Below are 18,711 nucleotides of genomic sequence, written 5' to 3'. Positions count from 1 at the left end.
TACTGTACGTTGCTCTGGATGAGAGCGTCTGCTAAATGACTAAAATGTACACAAACTTCAAAGTGTTTCCTTTTGTACCAAGAATATGCATAGGGGAAGCTATCTATAATAATGCTATTTTGTCATAGCCTACGAATAGGACCCAGAGTTTTACCTGACCAGGACATGAGATCAGGAAAAACTCCAGGCCACAGAAAAGACGTGTTCATTTTGCCACACCACTTTGAACCACACCACGTAAAATACCTCAGGTTTACAAATTTTCTCCATGAGAGATTGTTTGATCCAAACCTACAAAGCTTATTCACATTTACATAAAAACAATTTTACAGCAAGTTTGGACCCAAAATTATTGGTCCATTTATTATCAAGAAATCAAGTTACTCTTGTATCAATAAGAACAATGTCATTACTTTGTGAAAATGTCAGTAGGCTTTTTAGTGATTACTTGGTAAAAGTGATAAGCTATAACAATGCCAGTTAGTATTAGCTGTCTATTTAAAGTGCAGATGTTTCAACCAGGCACACCATTGCTTCCTTCAACATACAAATCTATATAAGGGAGATATAATGGAAACATAAGGAAAACGTAATAACAATAGAAACACATACCTCAGAAAGCTAATAAAGAAAAAAATAACATCTCATCTCAACATGTTGTTAGTGGGCAGCCCGCATGCAGATGCTTTGAATCAGTGCACTTTAGTGGTACAGGATGATCGTGTCTGGCCTGATGGCTGCTCAGCAGTATGTAGAAGGAAGGGTCATTATTTTGGCAAACTCCTCGTAGTGGACACATCCGTCTGGTCCAACGCCAGTCTCTTTCAGCAGCTCGTCAACTGCAGGGAAGTGAGAAGATGACGCCCACACAACTTAATTATAACTCATCAAATCTAGTAATTTCATCACTGGTCTTTGAATGTTTTAAGACGTTTTATGACTACTGGTCATAAAATCATACAATCATCGGTCATACAATCTCTGCCACACATAAAGTACCAGTCAAAAGTTTGGACACACCAACTCATTCAAGGGTTTTTCTTTATTTTTACTATTTTCTACATTGCAGAATAATAGTCAAGACATCAACTATTAAATAACACATAAGGAATCATGTAGTAACCAAAAAAGTGTTAAACAAATCAAAATATATTTTAGATTTTAGATTCTTCAAAGTAGCCACCCTTTGACTTGATGACAGCTTTGCACACTCTTGGTATTCACTCAACCAGTTTCACCTGGAATGCTTTTCCAACAGTCTTGAAGGAGTTCCCACATATGCTGAGCACTTGTTGGCTACTTTTCCTTCACACTGCAGTCCAACTCATCCCAAACCATCTCAATTGGGTTGAGGTCGGGGGATTGTGGAGGCCAGGCCATCTTATACAGCACTCCATCACTCTCCTTCTTGGTCAAATAGCCCTTACACAGCCTGGAGGTGTGTTCAGTCATTGTCCTGTTGAAAAACAAATGATAGTCCCACTAAGCGCAAACCAGATGGGATGGCGTATCTCAGCAGAATGCTGTGGTAGTCATGCTGGTTAAGTGTGCCTTGAATTCTAAATAAATCACAGACAGTGTAACCAGAAAATCACCATCACATCTCCTCCTCCATGTTTTACGGTGGGAACCACACATGCGGACATCCTCCATTCACTTACTCTGCGGTTGGAACCAAAAATCAGAAATTTGGACTCATCCGACCAAAGGACAGATTTCCACCGTTCTTGGCCCAAGCAAGTCTCTTCTTCTTATTAGAGTCCTATAGTAGTGGTTTCTTTGCAGCAATTCGACCATGAAGGCCTGAGAGGTGTCTGTTACTTGAACAACGTGAAGCATTTATTTGGGCTGCAATTTCTGAGGCTGGTAACTCTAATGAACTTATCCTCTGCAGCAGAGGTAATTCTGGGTCTTCCTTTCCTGTGGCGGTCCTCATGAGAGCCAGTTTCATCACAGCGCTTGATGGTTTTTGCGACTGCACTTGAAGAAAGTTTAAAAGTTCTTAATTTTCCAGATCGACTGACCTTCATGTCTTAAAGTAGTGATGGACTGTCGTTTCTCTTTGAGCTGTTCTTGCCATAATATGGACTTGGTCTTTTACCAAATAGGGCTATCTTTTGTATACCACCCCTTCCTCGTCACAACACAACTAATTGGCTCAAATGCATTAAGAAGGAAATATATTCCACAAATTAACTTTAAACAAGGCACACCTGTTAATTGAAATGCATTCCAGGTGACTACCTCATGAAGCTGGTTGAGAGAATGCCAAGTGTGCAAAGCTGTCATCAAGGCAAAGGGTGGCTACTTTGAAGAATCTCAAATATATTTTGATATGTTACTCCATATGTGTTATTTCATAGTTTGATGTCTCCACTATTATTCTACAATGTAGAAAATAGTAAAAATAAAGAAAAACCCTGGAATGAGTAGGTGTGTCCACACTTTTGACTGGTACTGTATGTCAAGTGTTTTTCAAGTGTTCAAACAGAATATACAGTATCGGTGTAATAAAGTAACAAAGTAATTCAATTACATTTACTACCATAGAAATGTTGTTGACCTCTATGGGCTAGGTGGGACGCTTGAGAGAATGCCAAGAGTGTGCAAAGCTGTCATCAAGGCAAAGGCTGGCTACTTTGAAGAATCTCAAAAATAAAATATATTTTGATTTGTTTAACCTCTCTAGGGTAGGTGGCACCAAATCGTCCCACCTACTCAACAGCCAGTGTAATCCCGTGGCGCGTTATTCAAATACCTTAGAAATGCAAAACCTTCAATTTTTCCAAAATATGACTATTTTACACCATTTTAAAGATAAGACTCTCGTTAATCTAACCACACTGTCCGATTTCAAAAAGGCTTTACAACGAAAGCAAAACATTACATTATGTCAGCAGACTACCCAGCCAGAAATAATCAGACACCCATTTTTCAAGCCAGCATATAATGTCACATAAACCCAAACCACAGCTAAATGTAGCACTAACCTTTGATGATCTTCATCAGATGACAACCCTAGGACATTATGTTATACAATACATGCATGTTTTGTTCAATCAAGTTCATATTTATATCAAAAACCAGCTTTTTACATTAGCATGTGACTAGCATGTGACTAGGATTCCCACCGAACACTGCCGGTGAATTTACTAAATTACTCACGATAAACGTTCACAAAAAAGCATAACAATTATTTTAAGAATTATAGATACAGAACTCCTCTATGCACTCGATTATGTCCGATTTTAAAATAGCTTTTCGGTGAAAGCACATTTTGCAATATTCTCAGTAGATAGCCCGGCATCACAGGGCTAGCTATTTAGACACCCAGCAAGTTTAGCACTCATCAAAGTCAGATTTACTATAAGAAAAATGTTATTACCTTTGCTGTCTTCGTCAGAATGCACTCCCAGGACTTCTACTTCAATAACAAATGTTGGTTTGGTCCAAAATAATCCATCGTTATATCCAAACAGCGGCGTTTTGTTCGTGCGTTCAAGACACTATCCGAAAGGGTAAATAAGGTAAATAAGGGTGGCGAGCATGGCGCAATTCGTGACAAAAAAATTCTAAATATTCCATTACCGTACTTCGAAGCATGTCAACCGCTGTTTAAAATAAATTTTTATGCCATTTTTCTCATAAAAAAGCGATAATATTCCGACCGGGAATCTGCGTTTAGGTAAACAGACAAAAGAAAAGAAAGCATTCGGTCGACTCGGGCACGCGCCTAAGCCCATAGTACTCTGAGCGGCCACTTGCCAAAAGCGATAAAGTGTTTCAGCCAGAGCCTGCCTCGATATCGTTCAGCTTTTTCCCGGGCTCTGAGAGCCTATGGGAGCCGTAAGAAGTGTCACGTTATTGCACAGATCCTCAGTCTTCAATAAAAAGAGCCAAGATGAAACACTACTTCTCAGACAGGCCACTTCCTGCATGAAATCTTCTCAGGTTTTGGCCTGCCATATGAGTTCTATTATACTCACAGACACCATTCAAACAGTTTTAGAAACTTTAGGGTGTTTTCTATCCAAAGCCAATAATTATATGCATATTCTAGTTACTGGGCAGGAGTAGTAACCAGATTAAATCGGGTACGTTTTTTATCCGGCTGTGTCAATACTGCCCCCTAGCCCTAACAGGTTAAGTTGGTACAATACTGCACACCCGTGATTCTGGACGTGCGTGGTTTGAACTAACAAACACAATGCACATACATACACTCTACACTCTCTCGTATACATGTGGCATGTGTGTTTTATGACCCTTACCTTCTTTATCAGTGAGCTTCTCTCCCAGCCCGGTGAGCTTGGCCCGGAGCTCCGAGGACAGGATGTAGCCCTTCTTCTGTTTGTCCGTCATCCTCATGGCCTCCAGAATCTCTGCTCTGGGGTCCTCCTGCTGGATCTGCTGGTGCATCATGGTCAGGAAGGTGGAGAAGTCCAGCTCTCCACCCTTATCTAGTGTTACGGAGGGAGTGATTGATTGAATGATCGATCGAATGATTGGTTGATTAGAAAATTGATTAATTGAAAGAGAGAGTTTAGCAATGACAAGACATTGAAAGACAGACATACAGGCGGGCAGACAGACAGGTGGGCGGATGGGCGGGCAGACAGACAGACAGACAGACAGACAGACAGACAGACAGACAGACAGACAGACAGACAGACAGATAGACAGACAGACACATAGACAGACAGACATGCGTACCAATCTTGGAGATTTGCAGGTGTCTGTCCACCTCAATGAAAGTGGGGCTGACCCCCAGGCAGCGCATTACTATAATCAGGTCCTTGGCCTCAATTTTACCCTTGTGCTTCTTGTCATAGAGTGAAAAGCATTCCTTGAATTCTGTGAGAAAGAAGAGGTTGTCACATTTCCTCAGCTCTTCTAGGTATGTCTATGTAGGCTTCTAATGACTATTCCCCTGAGGTCAAACCATAGAAATAGAATGAATAGAACAGACATCCCCATACAGGTCAATAATAGATGGACTGTCAGACATGTTTTGTGTACCCATGAGTTTACCTGTCAAATTTCCATGGTCACATGTTTCAAGAGCGTTCTAATCCCTCTAATTCAGTGGGTTCTGTTTAGTTTATTAAGATCACGATTAGCTACTGCACATTGCTGACGACAACAGTGGTAGGCCTGATCACCGACAACGATGAGACAGCCTATAGGGAGGAGGTCACAGACCTGGCAGTGGGGTGCCAGGACAACAAACTCTCGCTCAATGTGAGCAAGACAAAGAAGCTGATCGTGGACTATAGGAAAAGGAGGGCCGAACATAAGACTGCTGAACAACTAATCAAATGGCCACCAAGACTATTTACATTGATCCCCCCTTTGTTTTTACACTGCTGCTACACGCTGTTTATTATCTATGCATAGTGACTTTACAAATGACCTCGACTAACCTGTACCCGCACACATTGACTCAGTACCGGTACCCCTTGTATATAGCCTCGTTATTGTTATGTACATTTCTTGTGTTACTTTTTGATTAATTCGATTTTGTTTCACTTTAGTTTATTTAGTAAATATTTTATTAACTCTATTTCTTGAACTGTTGGTTAAGGGCTTGTAAGTAAGCATTTCACGGTAAGGTCTACACCTGTTGTATACGGCGTATGTGACAAATAAAATTTGATTTGATTTTAATATTGTTTCTCGCGGACTGAGAGTCCTTTAGCTAACTTTTGGCAAACTCCAAGCGGGCTGTCATGTGCCCTATACTGAGGAGTGGCTTCTCTCTGGCCACTCTACCATAAAGGCCTGATTTGTGGAGTGCTGCAGAGATGGTTGTCCTTCTGGAAGGTTCTCCCATCTCCACAGAGGAACTCTTGAGCTCTGTCAGAGTGACCTTCAGGTTCTTGATCACCTCCCTGACCAAGGCCCTTCTCCCCCGATTGCTCAGTTTGGCCAGGCGGCCAGCTCTAGGAAGAGTTGGTGGTTCCAAACTTCTTCCATTTAAGAATGATAGAGGCCACTGTGTTCTTGGGGACCTTCAATGCTGCAGAATGTTTTTTGGTACCCTTCCCCAGATCTGTGCCACAACACAATCCTGTCTCGGAGCTCTACAGATAATTCCTGGCTTGGTTTTTGCTCTAACATGCACTGTCAACTGTAGGGCCTTATATAGACAGGTGTGTGCCTTTCCAAATCATGTCCAATCAATTGAAAATACCACAGGTGGACTCCAATCAAGTTGTAGAAACCTCTCAAGGATGATCAATGGAAACAGGATGCACCTGAGCTCAATTTCAATTCTCATAGCAAAGGGTCTGAAAACTAATGTAAATAAGGTATTTCTGTTTTTTTATTTTTAATAATTAGCAAAAATATCAAACCTTTTTTCACTTTGTCATTATGGGGTATTGTGTATAGATTAATGAGGAAAACAAATAATTTAATTAATTTTAGAATACGGAACGCTATATTGTAACAAAATGTGGAAAAAGTTAAGGCATCTGAATACTTTCCAAATGCACTGTAAGTACAGAACAGTTATAGACAAGAACAACATAAGATATTACATTACATTTTAAATAAAAAAATAGAAGTTAGACATAAAGAACATCTTTCTAATATTGAGAAATTAATGGTAAATAATGTATTGTGTAATTTTGGTTGTGTTTCAGATGATTTTGTGACCAATAGAAATTAATGGTAAATAATGTATTGTGTTATTCTGTAGTCACTTTTATTGTAAATAAGAATGGAATATGTTTCTAAATACTTTAACACTAATGTGGATGCTACCATGATTACGGATAATCCTATATGAAATGTGAATAATGATGAGTGAGAAAAATGCTAACCTCCCCTGTCATTGTAATGGTGAGAGGTTAGCATGTCTTGGGGGTATGATATTTGTCTGTAACTTTCTCATTTATCATTATTCACGATCCATTCAGTATTATTCGTAATCATGGTAGCATAAAACCCACATTAATGTAGAATATTTCATAAAAAATTTTTAACATTTTTTTTTATTATTTTACCATTATTTAACCAGGTAGGCTAGTTGAGAACAGGTTCTCATTTACAACTGCGACCTGGCCAAGATAAAGCAAAGCAGTGCGACACATACAACATGTCACGTCCTGGCCAGTAAAAGGGTTAATTGGTATTGTAGTTTGGTCAGGACGTGTCAGAGGGTATTTGTTTTATGTGGTTAGGGGTGGTGTGTTTGTTGTAGGGCAGTTGATTTAGCCTGTTAGGGCTAGGGGGCAGTATTGACACGGCTGGATAAAAAACATACCCGATTTAATCTGGTTACCACTCCTACCCAGTAACTAGAATATGCATATACTTATTACATATGGATAGAAAACACCCTACATTTTCTAAAACTGTTTGAATGGTGTCTGTGAGTATAACAGAACTCAAATGGCAGGTCAAAACCTGAGAGATTCCTTTACAGGAAGTGGCCTGTCTGACCATTTCTTGAACTTCTTTTCCATCTCTATCATTTACTAAGGATCTCTGCTCTAACGTGACACTTCCCACATCGTCCATAGGCGCTCAGAGCCCGGGAAAAATCAGAATGTCGTCATTCCAGCCCTAGGCTGAAACACATTATCGCCTTTCTCAAGTGGCCGATCAAGGGACACTGGGCTTAGGCGCGTGACCCGACCGCCCCCGCCTTTGGGATTTTTTCCTCTGTTTGCCGAAAAGGAGATTCCCTGTCGGAATATTATCGCTTTTCTACGAGAAAAATGGCGTAAAAATTTATTTTAAACAGCGGTTGACATGCTTCGAAGTACGGTAATGGAATATTTAGAATTTTATTGTCACGAATTGCGCCATGCGCGCGACACTTCTTTACTATTTCGGATAGTGTCTGGAACGCACGAACAAAACGCCGCTATTCGGATATAACGATGGATTATTTTGGACCAAACCAACATTTGTTATTGAAGTAGCAGTCCTGGGTGTGCATTCTGACGAAGACAACAAAAGGTAATCAAACTTTTATAATAGTAAATATGATTATGGTGAGTGCTAAACTTGCCGGGTGTCTAAATAGCGAGCCCGTGATGCCTGCGCTATGTACTTAGAATATTGCAAAATGTGCTTTCACCAAAAAGCTATTTTAAAATCGGACATATCGAGTGCATAGAGGAGGTCTGTATCTATAATTCTTAAAATAATTGTTATGCTTTTTGTGAACGTTTATCGTGAGTAATTTAGTAAAATGTTAGCGAATTCCCCGGAAGTTAGTTCTGAACTAGTATGCTAGTTCTGAACGTCACATGCTAATGTAAAAAGCTGGTTTTTGATATAAATATGAACTTGATTGAACAAAACATGCATGTATTGTATAACATAATGTCCTAGGGTTGTCGTCTGATGAAGATCATCAAAGGTGAGTGCTGCATTTAGCTGTCTTCTGGGTTTTGGTGACATTATATGCTGGCTTGAAAAATGGGTGTCTGATTATTTCTGGCTTGGTACTCTGCTGACATAATCTAATGTTTTGCTTTCGTTGTAAAGCCTTTTTGAAATCGGACAGTGTGGTTAGATTAACGAGAGTCTTGTCTTTAAATAGCTGTAAAATAGTCATATGTTTGAGAAATTGAAAATCGCGCCACAGGCTGCCAGTGGCTGTTACGTAGGTGGGACGCAAGCGTCCCACCTAGCCCATAGAGGTTAGGTATTCCGGGGTTTTTGGGCACTGTTTGATTTTCATGTATTCTATGTTTAGTCTAGTGTGTCTGTTTCTATGTTTGGGTTCATTGGGGTTGGGACTCTCAATTGAAGGCAGGTGTTGTCTATTTGCCTTTGATTGAGAGTCCCATTTATGAGGGTGTGTTTGTGTTTGTCTTTTGTGGGAGATTGTTTTTGCACTGCGTTTTTGTATAGCCTGCAAAACTGTTGCACTGTCGTTGTTTATTGTTTTTGTATAGTGTTCAAGTGATCGATTAATTAAACTCAAAGATGAACACGACCTCGGCTGAGTATTGGTCTACTTTTTCTGATGAGGACTTTTCTATTTCTTCTGAAGACGAAGACGACTGTGACAGAATCTCCCACAAAACCAAGACCAAGCAGCGGAGAGAGGAGCAGCACGCTCAGGATATGGACTATGGGGAAAGATGGACTTGGGAGGAGATTTTGGATGGGGCTGGACCTTGGCATCAGGCTGGGGAATACCGTCGCCCACGGGAAGAGATCGAGGAGGCGAAGGCTGAGAGGCGGCGGTTTGAAGCCATGGCGAGGAAGCCGGAGAGGCACCCCCAAGATTTCTTTTGGGGGGGGCGCACGGGTAGTTTGGCTAGGTCTAGGAGGAACCATAAGCCAGCTACCCGTGAGTACATGGTGGAGCGTAGGAGGTGGAGAGCGCCGTGTTTCGCGGAGGAGCGCAAAATCTCGCCTATACGCACGCACAGCCCAGTCCGCCCTGCACCAGCACCCCACTCGTGCAGGGCTACTAGTCTCATCCAGCCAGGACGGGCTGTGCAGGCGGTGCGATCACGGCCATCTGCGCGCCTCCATGGCCCAGTCTTTCCGGTTCCTGCCTCTCGTGCGGACCCAGAGGTGCGTCAGCCCAGTAAGACTCGTCCTGTTCCCGCTCCCCGCACTAGCCTGGAGGTGCGTGTTCTCAGGCTGATAACCCCAGTACCAGCACCACGCACCAGGCTGACAGTGCGTCGGTCCGTCAGTCAAGAGGCGCCAGAGCTGCCCGCCAGTCAACAGTCACCAGAGCTGCCCGCCAGTCACCAGAGCTGCCCGCCAGTCACCAGAGCTGCCCGCCAGTCACCAGAGCTGCCCGCCAGTCAACAGTCACCAGAGCTGCCCGCCAGTCAACAGTCACCAGAGCTGCCCGCCAGTCAACAGTCACCAGAGCTGCCCGCCAGTCAACAGTCACCAGAGCTGCCCGCCAGTCAACAGTCATCAGAGCTGCCCGACTGCCCGGAACTGCCAGAGCGGCCCGGCTACCCGGAACTGCCAGAGCGGCCCGACTGCCCGGAACTGCCAGAGCGGCCCGACTGCCCTCCGGGTCTGCCAGAGCGGCCCGACTGCCCTCCGGGTCTGCCAGAGCGGCCCGACTGCCCTCCGGGTCTGCCAGAGCGGCCCGACTGCCCTCCGGGTCTGCCAGAGCGGCCCGACTGCCCTCCGGGTCTGCCAGAGCGGCCCGACTGCCCTCCGGGTCTGCCAGAGCGGCCCGACTGCCCTCCGGGTCTGCCAGAGCGGCCCGACTGCCCTCCGGGTCTGCCAGAGTGGCCCGACGGCCTGGAACAGCCAGAACCGGAGCCACCTCCAGATATAGGTGGGTTGGGGGAGGGGGGGTGTAGCACAGTGCCGTCGTTGACGGCAGCCACCCTCCCTTCCCTCCCTTTAGTAGGGGGATTTTTTTTTTGGTTGTTTGGGGTTGTTGTTTTTCTTAAGGTGCTTCCGGGGTTAGCACCTTTGGGGGGGGTACTGTCACGTCCTGGCCAGTATAAGGGTTAATTGGTATTGTAGTTTGGTCAGGACGTGGCAGAGGGTATTTGTTTTATGTGGTTAGGGGTGGTGTGTTTGTTGTAGGGCAGTTGATTTAGGTATTCCAGGGTTTTTGGGCACTGTTTGATTTTCATGTATTCTATGTTTAGTCTAGTGTGTCTGTTTCTATGTTTGGGTTCATTGGGGTTGGGACTCTCAATTGAAGGCAGGTGTTGTCTATTTGCCTTTGATTGAGAGTCCCATATATGAGGGTGTGTTTGTGTTTGTCTTTTGTGGGAGATTGTTTTTGCACTGCGTTTTTGTATAGCCTGCAAAACTGTTGCACTGTCGTTGTTTATTGTTTTTGTATAGTGTTCAAGTGATCGATTAATTAAACTCAAAGATGAACACGACCTTGGCTGCGTATTGGTCTACTTTTTCTGAGGAGGACTTTTCTATTTCTTCTGAAGACGAAGACGACTGTGACACAACAACACAGAGTTACACATGGATGCAATAGAAAAGTCTATATACAGTGTGTGCAAATGAGGTAAGATTAGGGAGGTAAGGCAATAAATAGGCCATAGTGGCGAAGTAATTAAAATGTAGCAATTAAACACTGGAGTGATAGATGTGCAGAAGATGAATGTGCAAGTAGAGATACTGGGGTGCAAAGGAGAAGAAAAAAATAACAATATGGGGATGAGGTAGTTGGATGGGATATTTACAGATGGGCTGTGTACAGGTGCAGTTATCTGTGAGCTGCTCTGACAGTTGGTGCTTAAAGTTAGTTAGGGAGATATGAGTCTCCAGCTTCAGTGATTTTTGCAATACGTTCCAGTCATTGGCAGCAGATAACTGGAAGGAAAGGCGGCCAAAAGAGGAATTGGCTTTGGGGGGGACCAGTGAAATATACCTGCTGAAGCGCGTGCTACGGGTGGGTGCTGCTATGGTGACCAGTGAGCTGAGATAAGGTGGGGGTTTACCTAGTAAAGACTTATAGATGACCTGGAGCCAGTGGGTTTGGCGACGAATATGAAGCGAGGGCCAGCCAACGAGAGCATACAGGTCGCAGTGGTGGGTAGTATATGGGGCTTTGGTGACAAAACAGATGGCACTGTGATAGACTGCATCCAATTTGCTGAGCAGGGTATTGGAGGCTATTTTGTAAATGACATCGCCGAAGTCAAGGATCGGTAGGATAGTCAGTTTTATGAGGGTATGTTTGGCAGCATGAGTGAAGGATGCTTTGTTGCGAAATAGGAAGCCGATTCTAGATTTAATTTTGGATTGGAGATGCTTAATATCAGTCTGGAAGGAGAGTTTACAGTCTAACCAGACACCTAGGTATCTGTAGTTGTCCACATATTCTAAGTCAGAACCGTCCAGAGTAGTGATGCTGGACGGGTGGGCAGGTGCGGGCAGCGATCGGTTGAAGAGCATGCATTTAGTTTTACTTTCATTTAAGAGCAGTTGGAGGCCACGGAATGAGAGTTGTATGGCATTGAAGCTCGTCTGGAGGTTAGTTAACACAGTGTCCAAAGAAGGGTCAGAAGTATACAGAATGGTGTCGTCTGCGTAGAGGTGGATCAGAGAATCACCAGCAGCAAGAGCGACATCATTGATGTATAACAGAGAAAAGAGTTGGGCTGAGAATTGAACCCTGTGTGCCCCCATAGAGACTGCCAGAGATCCGGACAACAGGCCCTCCGATTTGACACACTGAACTCTGTCTGAGAAGTAGTTGGTGAACCAGGCAAGGCAGTCATTTGAGAAACCAAGGCTATTGAGTCTGTCGATAAGAATGTGGTGATTGACAGAGTTGAAAGCCTTGGCCAGGTTGATAAATAAGGCTGCACAGTATTGTCTTTTATCAATGGCGCTTATGATATCGTTTAGGACCTTGAGCGTGGCTGAGGTGCACCCATGACCAGCTTGGAAACCAGATTGCATAGCGGAGAAGGTATGGTGATATTTGAAATGGTCAGTGATCTGTTTGTTAACTTAGCTTTCGAAGACTTTAGAAAGGCAGGGTAGGATAGATATAGGTCTGTAACAGTTTGGGTCTAGGGCGTCTTCCCCTTTGAAGAGGGGGATGACCGCGGCAGCTTTCCAATCTTTGGGGATCTCAGACGATAAGAAAGAGAGGTTGAACAAGTTAGTAATAGGGGTTGCAACAATTGCGGCGGGTAATTTTAGAAAGAGAGGGTCCAGATTGTCTAGCCCAGCTGATTTGTAGGGGTCCAGATTTTGCAGCTCTTTCAGAACATCAGCTATCCGAATTTGGGTGAAGGAGAAATGGGGGAGGCTTGGGCAAGTTGCTGTGGGGGGTGCAGGGCTGTTGAAAGGGGTAGGGCTAGCCAGGTGGAAAGCATGGCCAGCCGTAGAAAAATGCTTATTGAAATTCTCAATTATCGTGGATTTATCGGTTGCGACAGTGTTTCCTAGCCTCAGTGCAGTGGGCAGCTGGGAGGAGGTGCTCTTATTCTCCATTGGCTTTACAGTGTCCCAGAACTTTTTGGAGTTTGTGCTACAGCATGCAAATTTCTGTTTGAAAAAGCTATCCTTTGCTTTCCTAACTGCCTGTGTACATTGGTTCCTAACTTCCATGAAAAGTTGCATATCCAAGGGGCTATTCGATGCTAATGCAGAATGCCACAGGATGTTTTTGTGCTGGTCAAGGGCAGTCAGGTCTGGAGTGAACCAAGGGCTATATCTGTTCCTGGTTCTACATTTTTTGAATGGGGCATGCTTATTTAAGATGGTGAGGAAAGAACTTTTAAAGAATAACCAGGCATCCTCTACTGACGGAATGAGGTCAATATCCTTCCAGGATACCCGGGCCAGGTCGATTAGAAAGGCCTGCTCGCTGAAGTGTTTTAGGGAGCGTTTGACAGTGATGAGGGGTGGTCGTTTGACCGCAGATCCATTATGGACGCAGGCAATGAGGCAGTGATCGCTGAGATCCTGGTTGAAGACAGCAGAGGTGTATTTGGAGGGCAGGTTGGTCAGGATATCTATGAGGGTGCCCGTGTTTATGGATTTGGGGTTGTACCTGGTAGGTTCATTGAAAGTTTGTGTGAGATTGAGGGCATCTAGCTTAGATTGTAGGACGGCTCTGAAGATAGTTGGAAGATAGTTGGGGGGCAATCTATTCACATATGGTGTCCAGGGCACAGCTGGGGGCTGAAGGTGGTCTATAGCAAGCGGCAACGGTGAGAGACTTGTTTCTGGAAAGGTGGATTTTTTAAAGTACAAGCTCAAATTGTTTGGGCACAGACCTGGATAGTATGACAGAACTCTGCAGTAGATTGCAACTCCGCCCCCTTTGGCAGTTCTATCTTGTCGGAAAATGTTATAGTTAGGGATGGAAATTTCAGGATTTTTGGTGGCCTTCCTAAGCCAGGATTCAGACATGGCTAGGACATACGGTTTGGCAGAGTGTGCTAAAGCAGTGAATAAAACAAACTTAGAGAGGAGGCTTCTAATGTTAACTTGCATGAAACCAAGGCTTTTACGGATACAGAAGTCAACAAATGAAAGTGCCCGGAGAATGGGAGTGGAGCTAGGCGCTGCAGGGCCTGGAATAACCTCTACATCACCAGAGGAACAGAGGAGGAGTAGGATAAGGGTACAGCTAAAGGCTATAAGAACTATTATTTAGTTCTTTAGAAACATATTCTATTCTTATTTACAATAAAAATGACTCCAAAATGACACAATACATTATTTACCATTAATTTCTATTGTGCACAAAATCATCTGAAACGCAACCAAAACAAACAGCAAATGCATCAAACAAATGTGTAAAGTCACAAGCTTTATGTAGTTATTGTATGCTATGAATAAGGGATCAAATACTTAACTATTTACTACTTTAATACAAAAATAAGTGAATTTGGCCCAATACTTTTGGTCCCCTAAAATGAAGGGACTATGTACAAAAAGTGCTGTAATTTCGAAACGGTTCAACCTATATGGATGAAAATACCCTCAAATTGCACTTGACAGTCCAAACCCATAGTCATTGTACATTTCAAATGCCGGGGTACAGAGCCAAAACAACAAAAAATGTGTCACTGTCCCAACACTTTTGGAGGTCACTGTACAGATTCATGTTCTTATATACAGTACAGTTAAATTAAATATTTAGAAAGAGGAGAGGCGCTGTGATAGAATATGTTTATCTGTTTTTTTTAAGTTAAAGTTGCTTTTGGCCTGAGTATCCTCTGGTGGCAGAGCATTCCACGATGACATGGCTCTATACATAACTGTGTGACACTGTCACAACTTCTGCCGAAGTCGATGCCTCTCCCTGTTCGGGCAGTGTTCGGCGGTTGACGTCACCGGTCTTCTAGCCATCGCTGATCCATTTTTCATTTTCCATTTGTTTTATTTTTCCAACACACCTGGTTCTCATTTCCCTCATTATGTGTTACCGCATTAACCCCTCGTTCCATGTGTCTCTCGTCAGGCCGGTGGTGGCTTGCCCGCTCCAGGAGTCTGAGGTGCGGGAGGTTCCTCCAACCCCTCTGGACATCGAGGGGGCCCCGGCGTACTCCGTTCATTACATACTGGATTCGAGATGTCAGGCGAAGGGCCTTCAGTACCTCGTGGACTGGGAGGGGTATGGTCCGGAGGAGAGATGCTGGGTTCCGGTGGAGGACGTGTTGGACCCTTCAATGCTGCGGGAGTTCCACCGTCTCCATCCGGATCGCCCTGTGCCTCCCCGAGACCGGTATCGGCGCGCTTCTCCTTGTTCGGGCGGTGTTGGGCGGTCGACGTCGCCGGTCTTCTAGCCATCGCTGATCCATTTTTCATTTTCCATTTGTTTTGTCTTGTTTTCCAACACACCTGGTTCTCATTTCCCTCATTATGTGTTGTGTATTTAACCCTCTGTTCCCCCCATGTTTTTGTGTGGTATTGTTTATTGTAAGTGCATGTGCACATATGTTTGACTGGTGTGCGTCGGGTTATTGTACCCATATTTTGTATTTTCTTATGCCATTGGGTTCACTATTAAACTGCTCCGGCTATTTAGCAAGTTCTGCTCTCCTGCGTCTGACTTCCCTGCCACCAGTTACGCACCCCTTACAGACACATTAAATCTGTTTTTGGTTAGGGTACCGTGATGAAACCTATCGTGGCATGTCTGGTGGGGTATGTATGTCTGTTTGAAGTGTATGCAAATAGATTATACAAGTGGTTAGGCATTTTCAACATACAAATGTTTCTTAAAAGACTAGAAGGGAAGTAGTCTTTCAAGGTTGAGGGTTAAAGAGAAATTGACTATCATGCATGTTGTTGATGTTAGTTTTGTGTGCAGTTACAGGCATAAGAACGGGCATAAGGCCCGTTCATCTCAGACTGAACTAGCCAACAGATCCCCAAGCTTCCTGTGTAGATTAAGACACCACGAAGCCAGCGTGAGACAAGGCTTGAAAAACATACCTCAATCCAGGGATGAGAAATGTGTTGTACTCCGAATTTTCCCATTATCCCAACTGTTACACTGAGAAAATTATCATACTAGCTAGCAGATAACAGTTGTCCAATCTTCTCTGTATAACAGTGGTGATAATGGGACAATTCAGAGTACAACGCAGTTCTCATCCCTGGATTGAGGTACGTATTCCGAGCCATATTTTGTCTTAATCTACACAGGAAGCCTGTCCAACCTTAGCGCAGTTGTAAGCAAGCAAATTGGATCTGCTGGCTTAAACTGAACTAGAGCATTATACTCTTCAATGGGAGATACAGGTCAGTCTGCAGTCACCGCTCATTAATCTTTGAGGGATTACAGCCGTCAGGATCTGGTTCAATCACACAGAGGAGAGCACAGGCTGCCTACTGAAAGGCAAACAGAAGGGCCATAGAAATATATATGGGTTGCATGGTGCACTGTATACTAGCCCTTGATCATGACTCTCAGTTCCATTACATTATACATAAGAGTCATTGGACGAAGGCGTCTTCTGTACAGGGGAGTTTTGTTAAGAGCCCCAACGCTGGGTCTGAACATTAACACGAATTGTTTGTGGTACGTTTTTGGAAGCATAAGGACCTTATCTTTCATTTCAGCAAAACATAATAAAAAAAAAAAAGCTGAAATTGATACAAACCTTTATAAGGTTAGGATTAGTGTTCCCACACAGCCATATATTCATGTATACAGCGCATGTTTACGGAAGACAGAGGGACCACCTGTGCTAACTAGCTATCTAGCATGCTCGAAACACCTGTGTGTAACGGAAGTAGGCCGCCAGAAACGTGTTGTCACTGAAAAATACTGTTGGCTGCAACTGTGATGACGCTGGTTAAAACAGTAAGAGTATATTTTGCATTTGTGAAATTATTTTCATGTGAGATGTTTCTAGAACCGTATTGCAATCAAGAATCAATTCATGTTTAGATGGAGTATTTGGCTGTTTTGGCTGCCAGAGTCAGTCTACCTCTGAAAATAACATGTCCTTGAACCTAAAGGTAACCTTAAGAGTACATCTTGGGCTAGATGCATACATGATGCATGATAGCACCAATCAGACATAGTATTGTATATTAGTAGGCTATATATTGGTATACATAAACTAGTCCTCCACAGTCTGTAATATCCTATTCAAATATTGTTGAACAGTTTTATGATCTACATTTGACAAGAAAAGAAACTATCAAAAGACTGGTGATATAAGTGATGCATTGTGTGTGTCTTCTCAACAGGAACGTTGACACAAATGGGGTGCATTGTGTTGTGGCAGGCACACGGAAAATTACGTGGAATAAAAGTCTGTTCATATCAACATCCAGCAATAAGAAGTAGTCCTGGAATGTAGGCTTCTGTAAACTTATAGTAGTTTTCATTTTATTCGCCAATTTCTTGAGTATAGATCAGAGACTATCCAAACCGCAATCATCAAGATAGTGGACATTCTCAGACAGTAACGCAAAGTAAAACAATTATAAACAGGTTGTGCATACCAGGAATTAAATTAAATATATATCCACGATTATTTTGACATGTGATAAACAATCCTGCCTTGCGCCGTACTCGACTAAAACGATCACATTTATCCAATTCAACATAGCGTGCGAAATATGTGCACACAGCCTAACGCGTCTTACCATTTATTTGGTCTTGAGTCAGGAACTTTGCCTGTAACAAAACAAGAGAAGCACGTCACTTTTATATGCAACTATTTATAGTGGATGCTACATCTAACTATGAGCCAACTATTGTACATAACAACGATTTCACTGGAATAACTTGCTTACCATCGTGGTTAGGCTCAGTCAGTGCTCCTAGACACACTCGACGTGTCAGGTCCGCTTGTTTTACCTGCGTGAGTAATCTTTATTTTGAAGTTTGCATTATTGATACAGTGTTGCCATGAGCACATGGTGAACTAGACCCCACACCAACTATAGGCTACTATGCTATTTATCTCCGATCACCATGAAACGGTCTGTCACAATAAAGGCACAATCCTTAATTTGTTTTAGCCGAAAGACCCACCACTTGGTTTGCTGTAGGGCTGGATAAATGTAGCCTAACCTACTAACGTTACTCTCAAATTCGTAACTGGAAGAAGCTATGGATGCAGAATGGCATCGCGTTTTTATATAGTTCTAAACATTTAACGTTATATTGTTTGGTTACAAAGACAAAGGATTCATAAGTAGTTTATGGACTATAGTTGTTTATAAATCAGTAATAATAGTAGCCCAACCAGCAGCAAGACGGCAGTATTAGGCTATTCGTTTTACATCGTTTTTCATTTTACGTCCGACTTCTATTTGCACAGCCGGAAATACACTGGTGTCCGCCGTGGACCGGCTCGTAAATAAAACATCCTGCATTCAGGCTGAAAATGTGTCAGTTTCCTCCTTAACTCGATTTAATTGATCGTCGTAGGAAAATAAAACTGGGAAAATACAGTATGTGTAGGGGAGATATGTTATGCCGAAAAGCTCCCCCTGCCAGAATTCTCCCTCCCTTGCTGCGATTTGTTTGCTTGTTGAGATTTCTGATCACGTTAGGCTGCGTTTCATTTTATTTTTATGTCGGATTGATCGATAGGGAGTCACAAGTAAGGTCTGCAGTTTTCAGTTTGACTATGTGTTTCAAGTGTATTAGTCTATAAATAAATATCTTTGCCAAAATGTGTCATCTCTCCCATGTCTTATTCGACAAGTAGTTGTTCTGAAATGTTTATTGCTTGCCTACATTTTACTCCCTCCTCTATGTTTAATAGAACACACATACATTAATTAATAATTTCG

General features: G+C 43.1%; 1 protein-coding gene across 1 annotated transcript; it reads right to left on the bottom strand.

The window, feature by feature from the left end:
• Positions 1 to 324: 324 nt before the first annotated feature.
• calml4b (calmodulin-like 4b) lies at positions 325 to 17,944 on the bottom strand. The gene is made up of 5 exons (XM_014123975.3): positions 17,704 to 17,944; positions 17,554 to 17,584; positions 4,714 to 4,854; positions 4,272 to 4,460; positions 325 to 839 (listed from the first exon to the last, which is right to left on the bottom strand). The coding sequence occupies exons 1-5, from the start codon at positions 17,704 to 17,706 to the stop codon at positions 742 to 744; spliced, it is 462 nt and encodes a 153-aa protein (XP_013979450.1). The 5' UTR covers positions 17,707 to 17,944; the 3' UTR covers positions 325 to 741.
• Positions 17,945 to 18,711: the final 767 nt, after the last annotated feature.

Source organism: Salmo salar, chromosome 10 (genome assembly GCF_965601325.2).
Source record: "Salmo salar chromosome 10, fSalSal1, whole genome shotgun sequence".
NCBI classification, from domain to species: Eukaryota; Metazoa; Chordata; class Actinopteri; order Salmoniformes; family Salmonidae; genus Salmo; species Salmo salar.
The sequence above is the reverse complement of the archived record's forward strand: the minus strand, read 5'-3'. Positions and strand labels throughout refer to the sequence as shown.

What these genes read in the sequence shown, in the direction of transcription:
- calml4b (XM_014123975.3), bottom strand. An exon ending in GACTCAAGACCAAATAAATG is followed by an intron (nt 4,855 to 17,553) that starts GTAAGACGCGTT and finishes TCTTTCTCACAG; the next exon opens with AATTCAAGGAATGCTTTTCA. An exon ending in CCTGCAAATCTCCAAGATTG is followed by an intron (nt 4,461 to 4,713) that starts GTACGCATGTCT and finishes CCGTAACACTAG; the next exon opens with ATAAGGGTGGAGAGCTGGAC.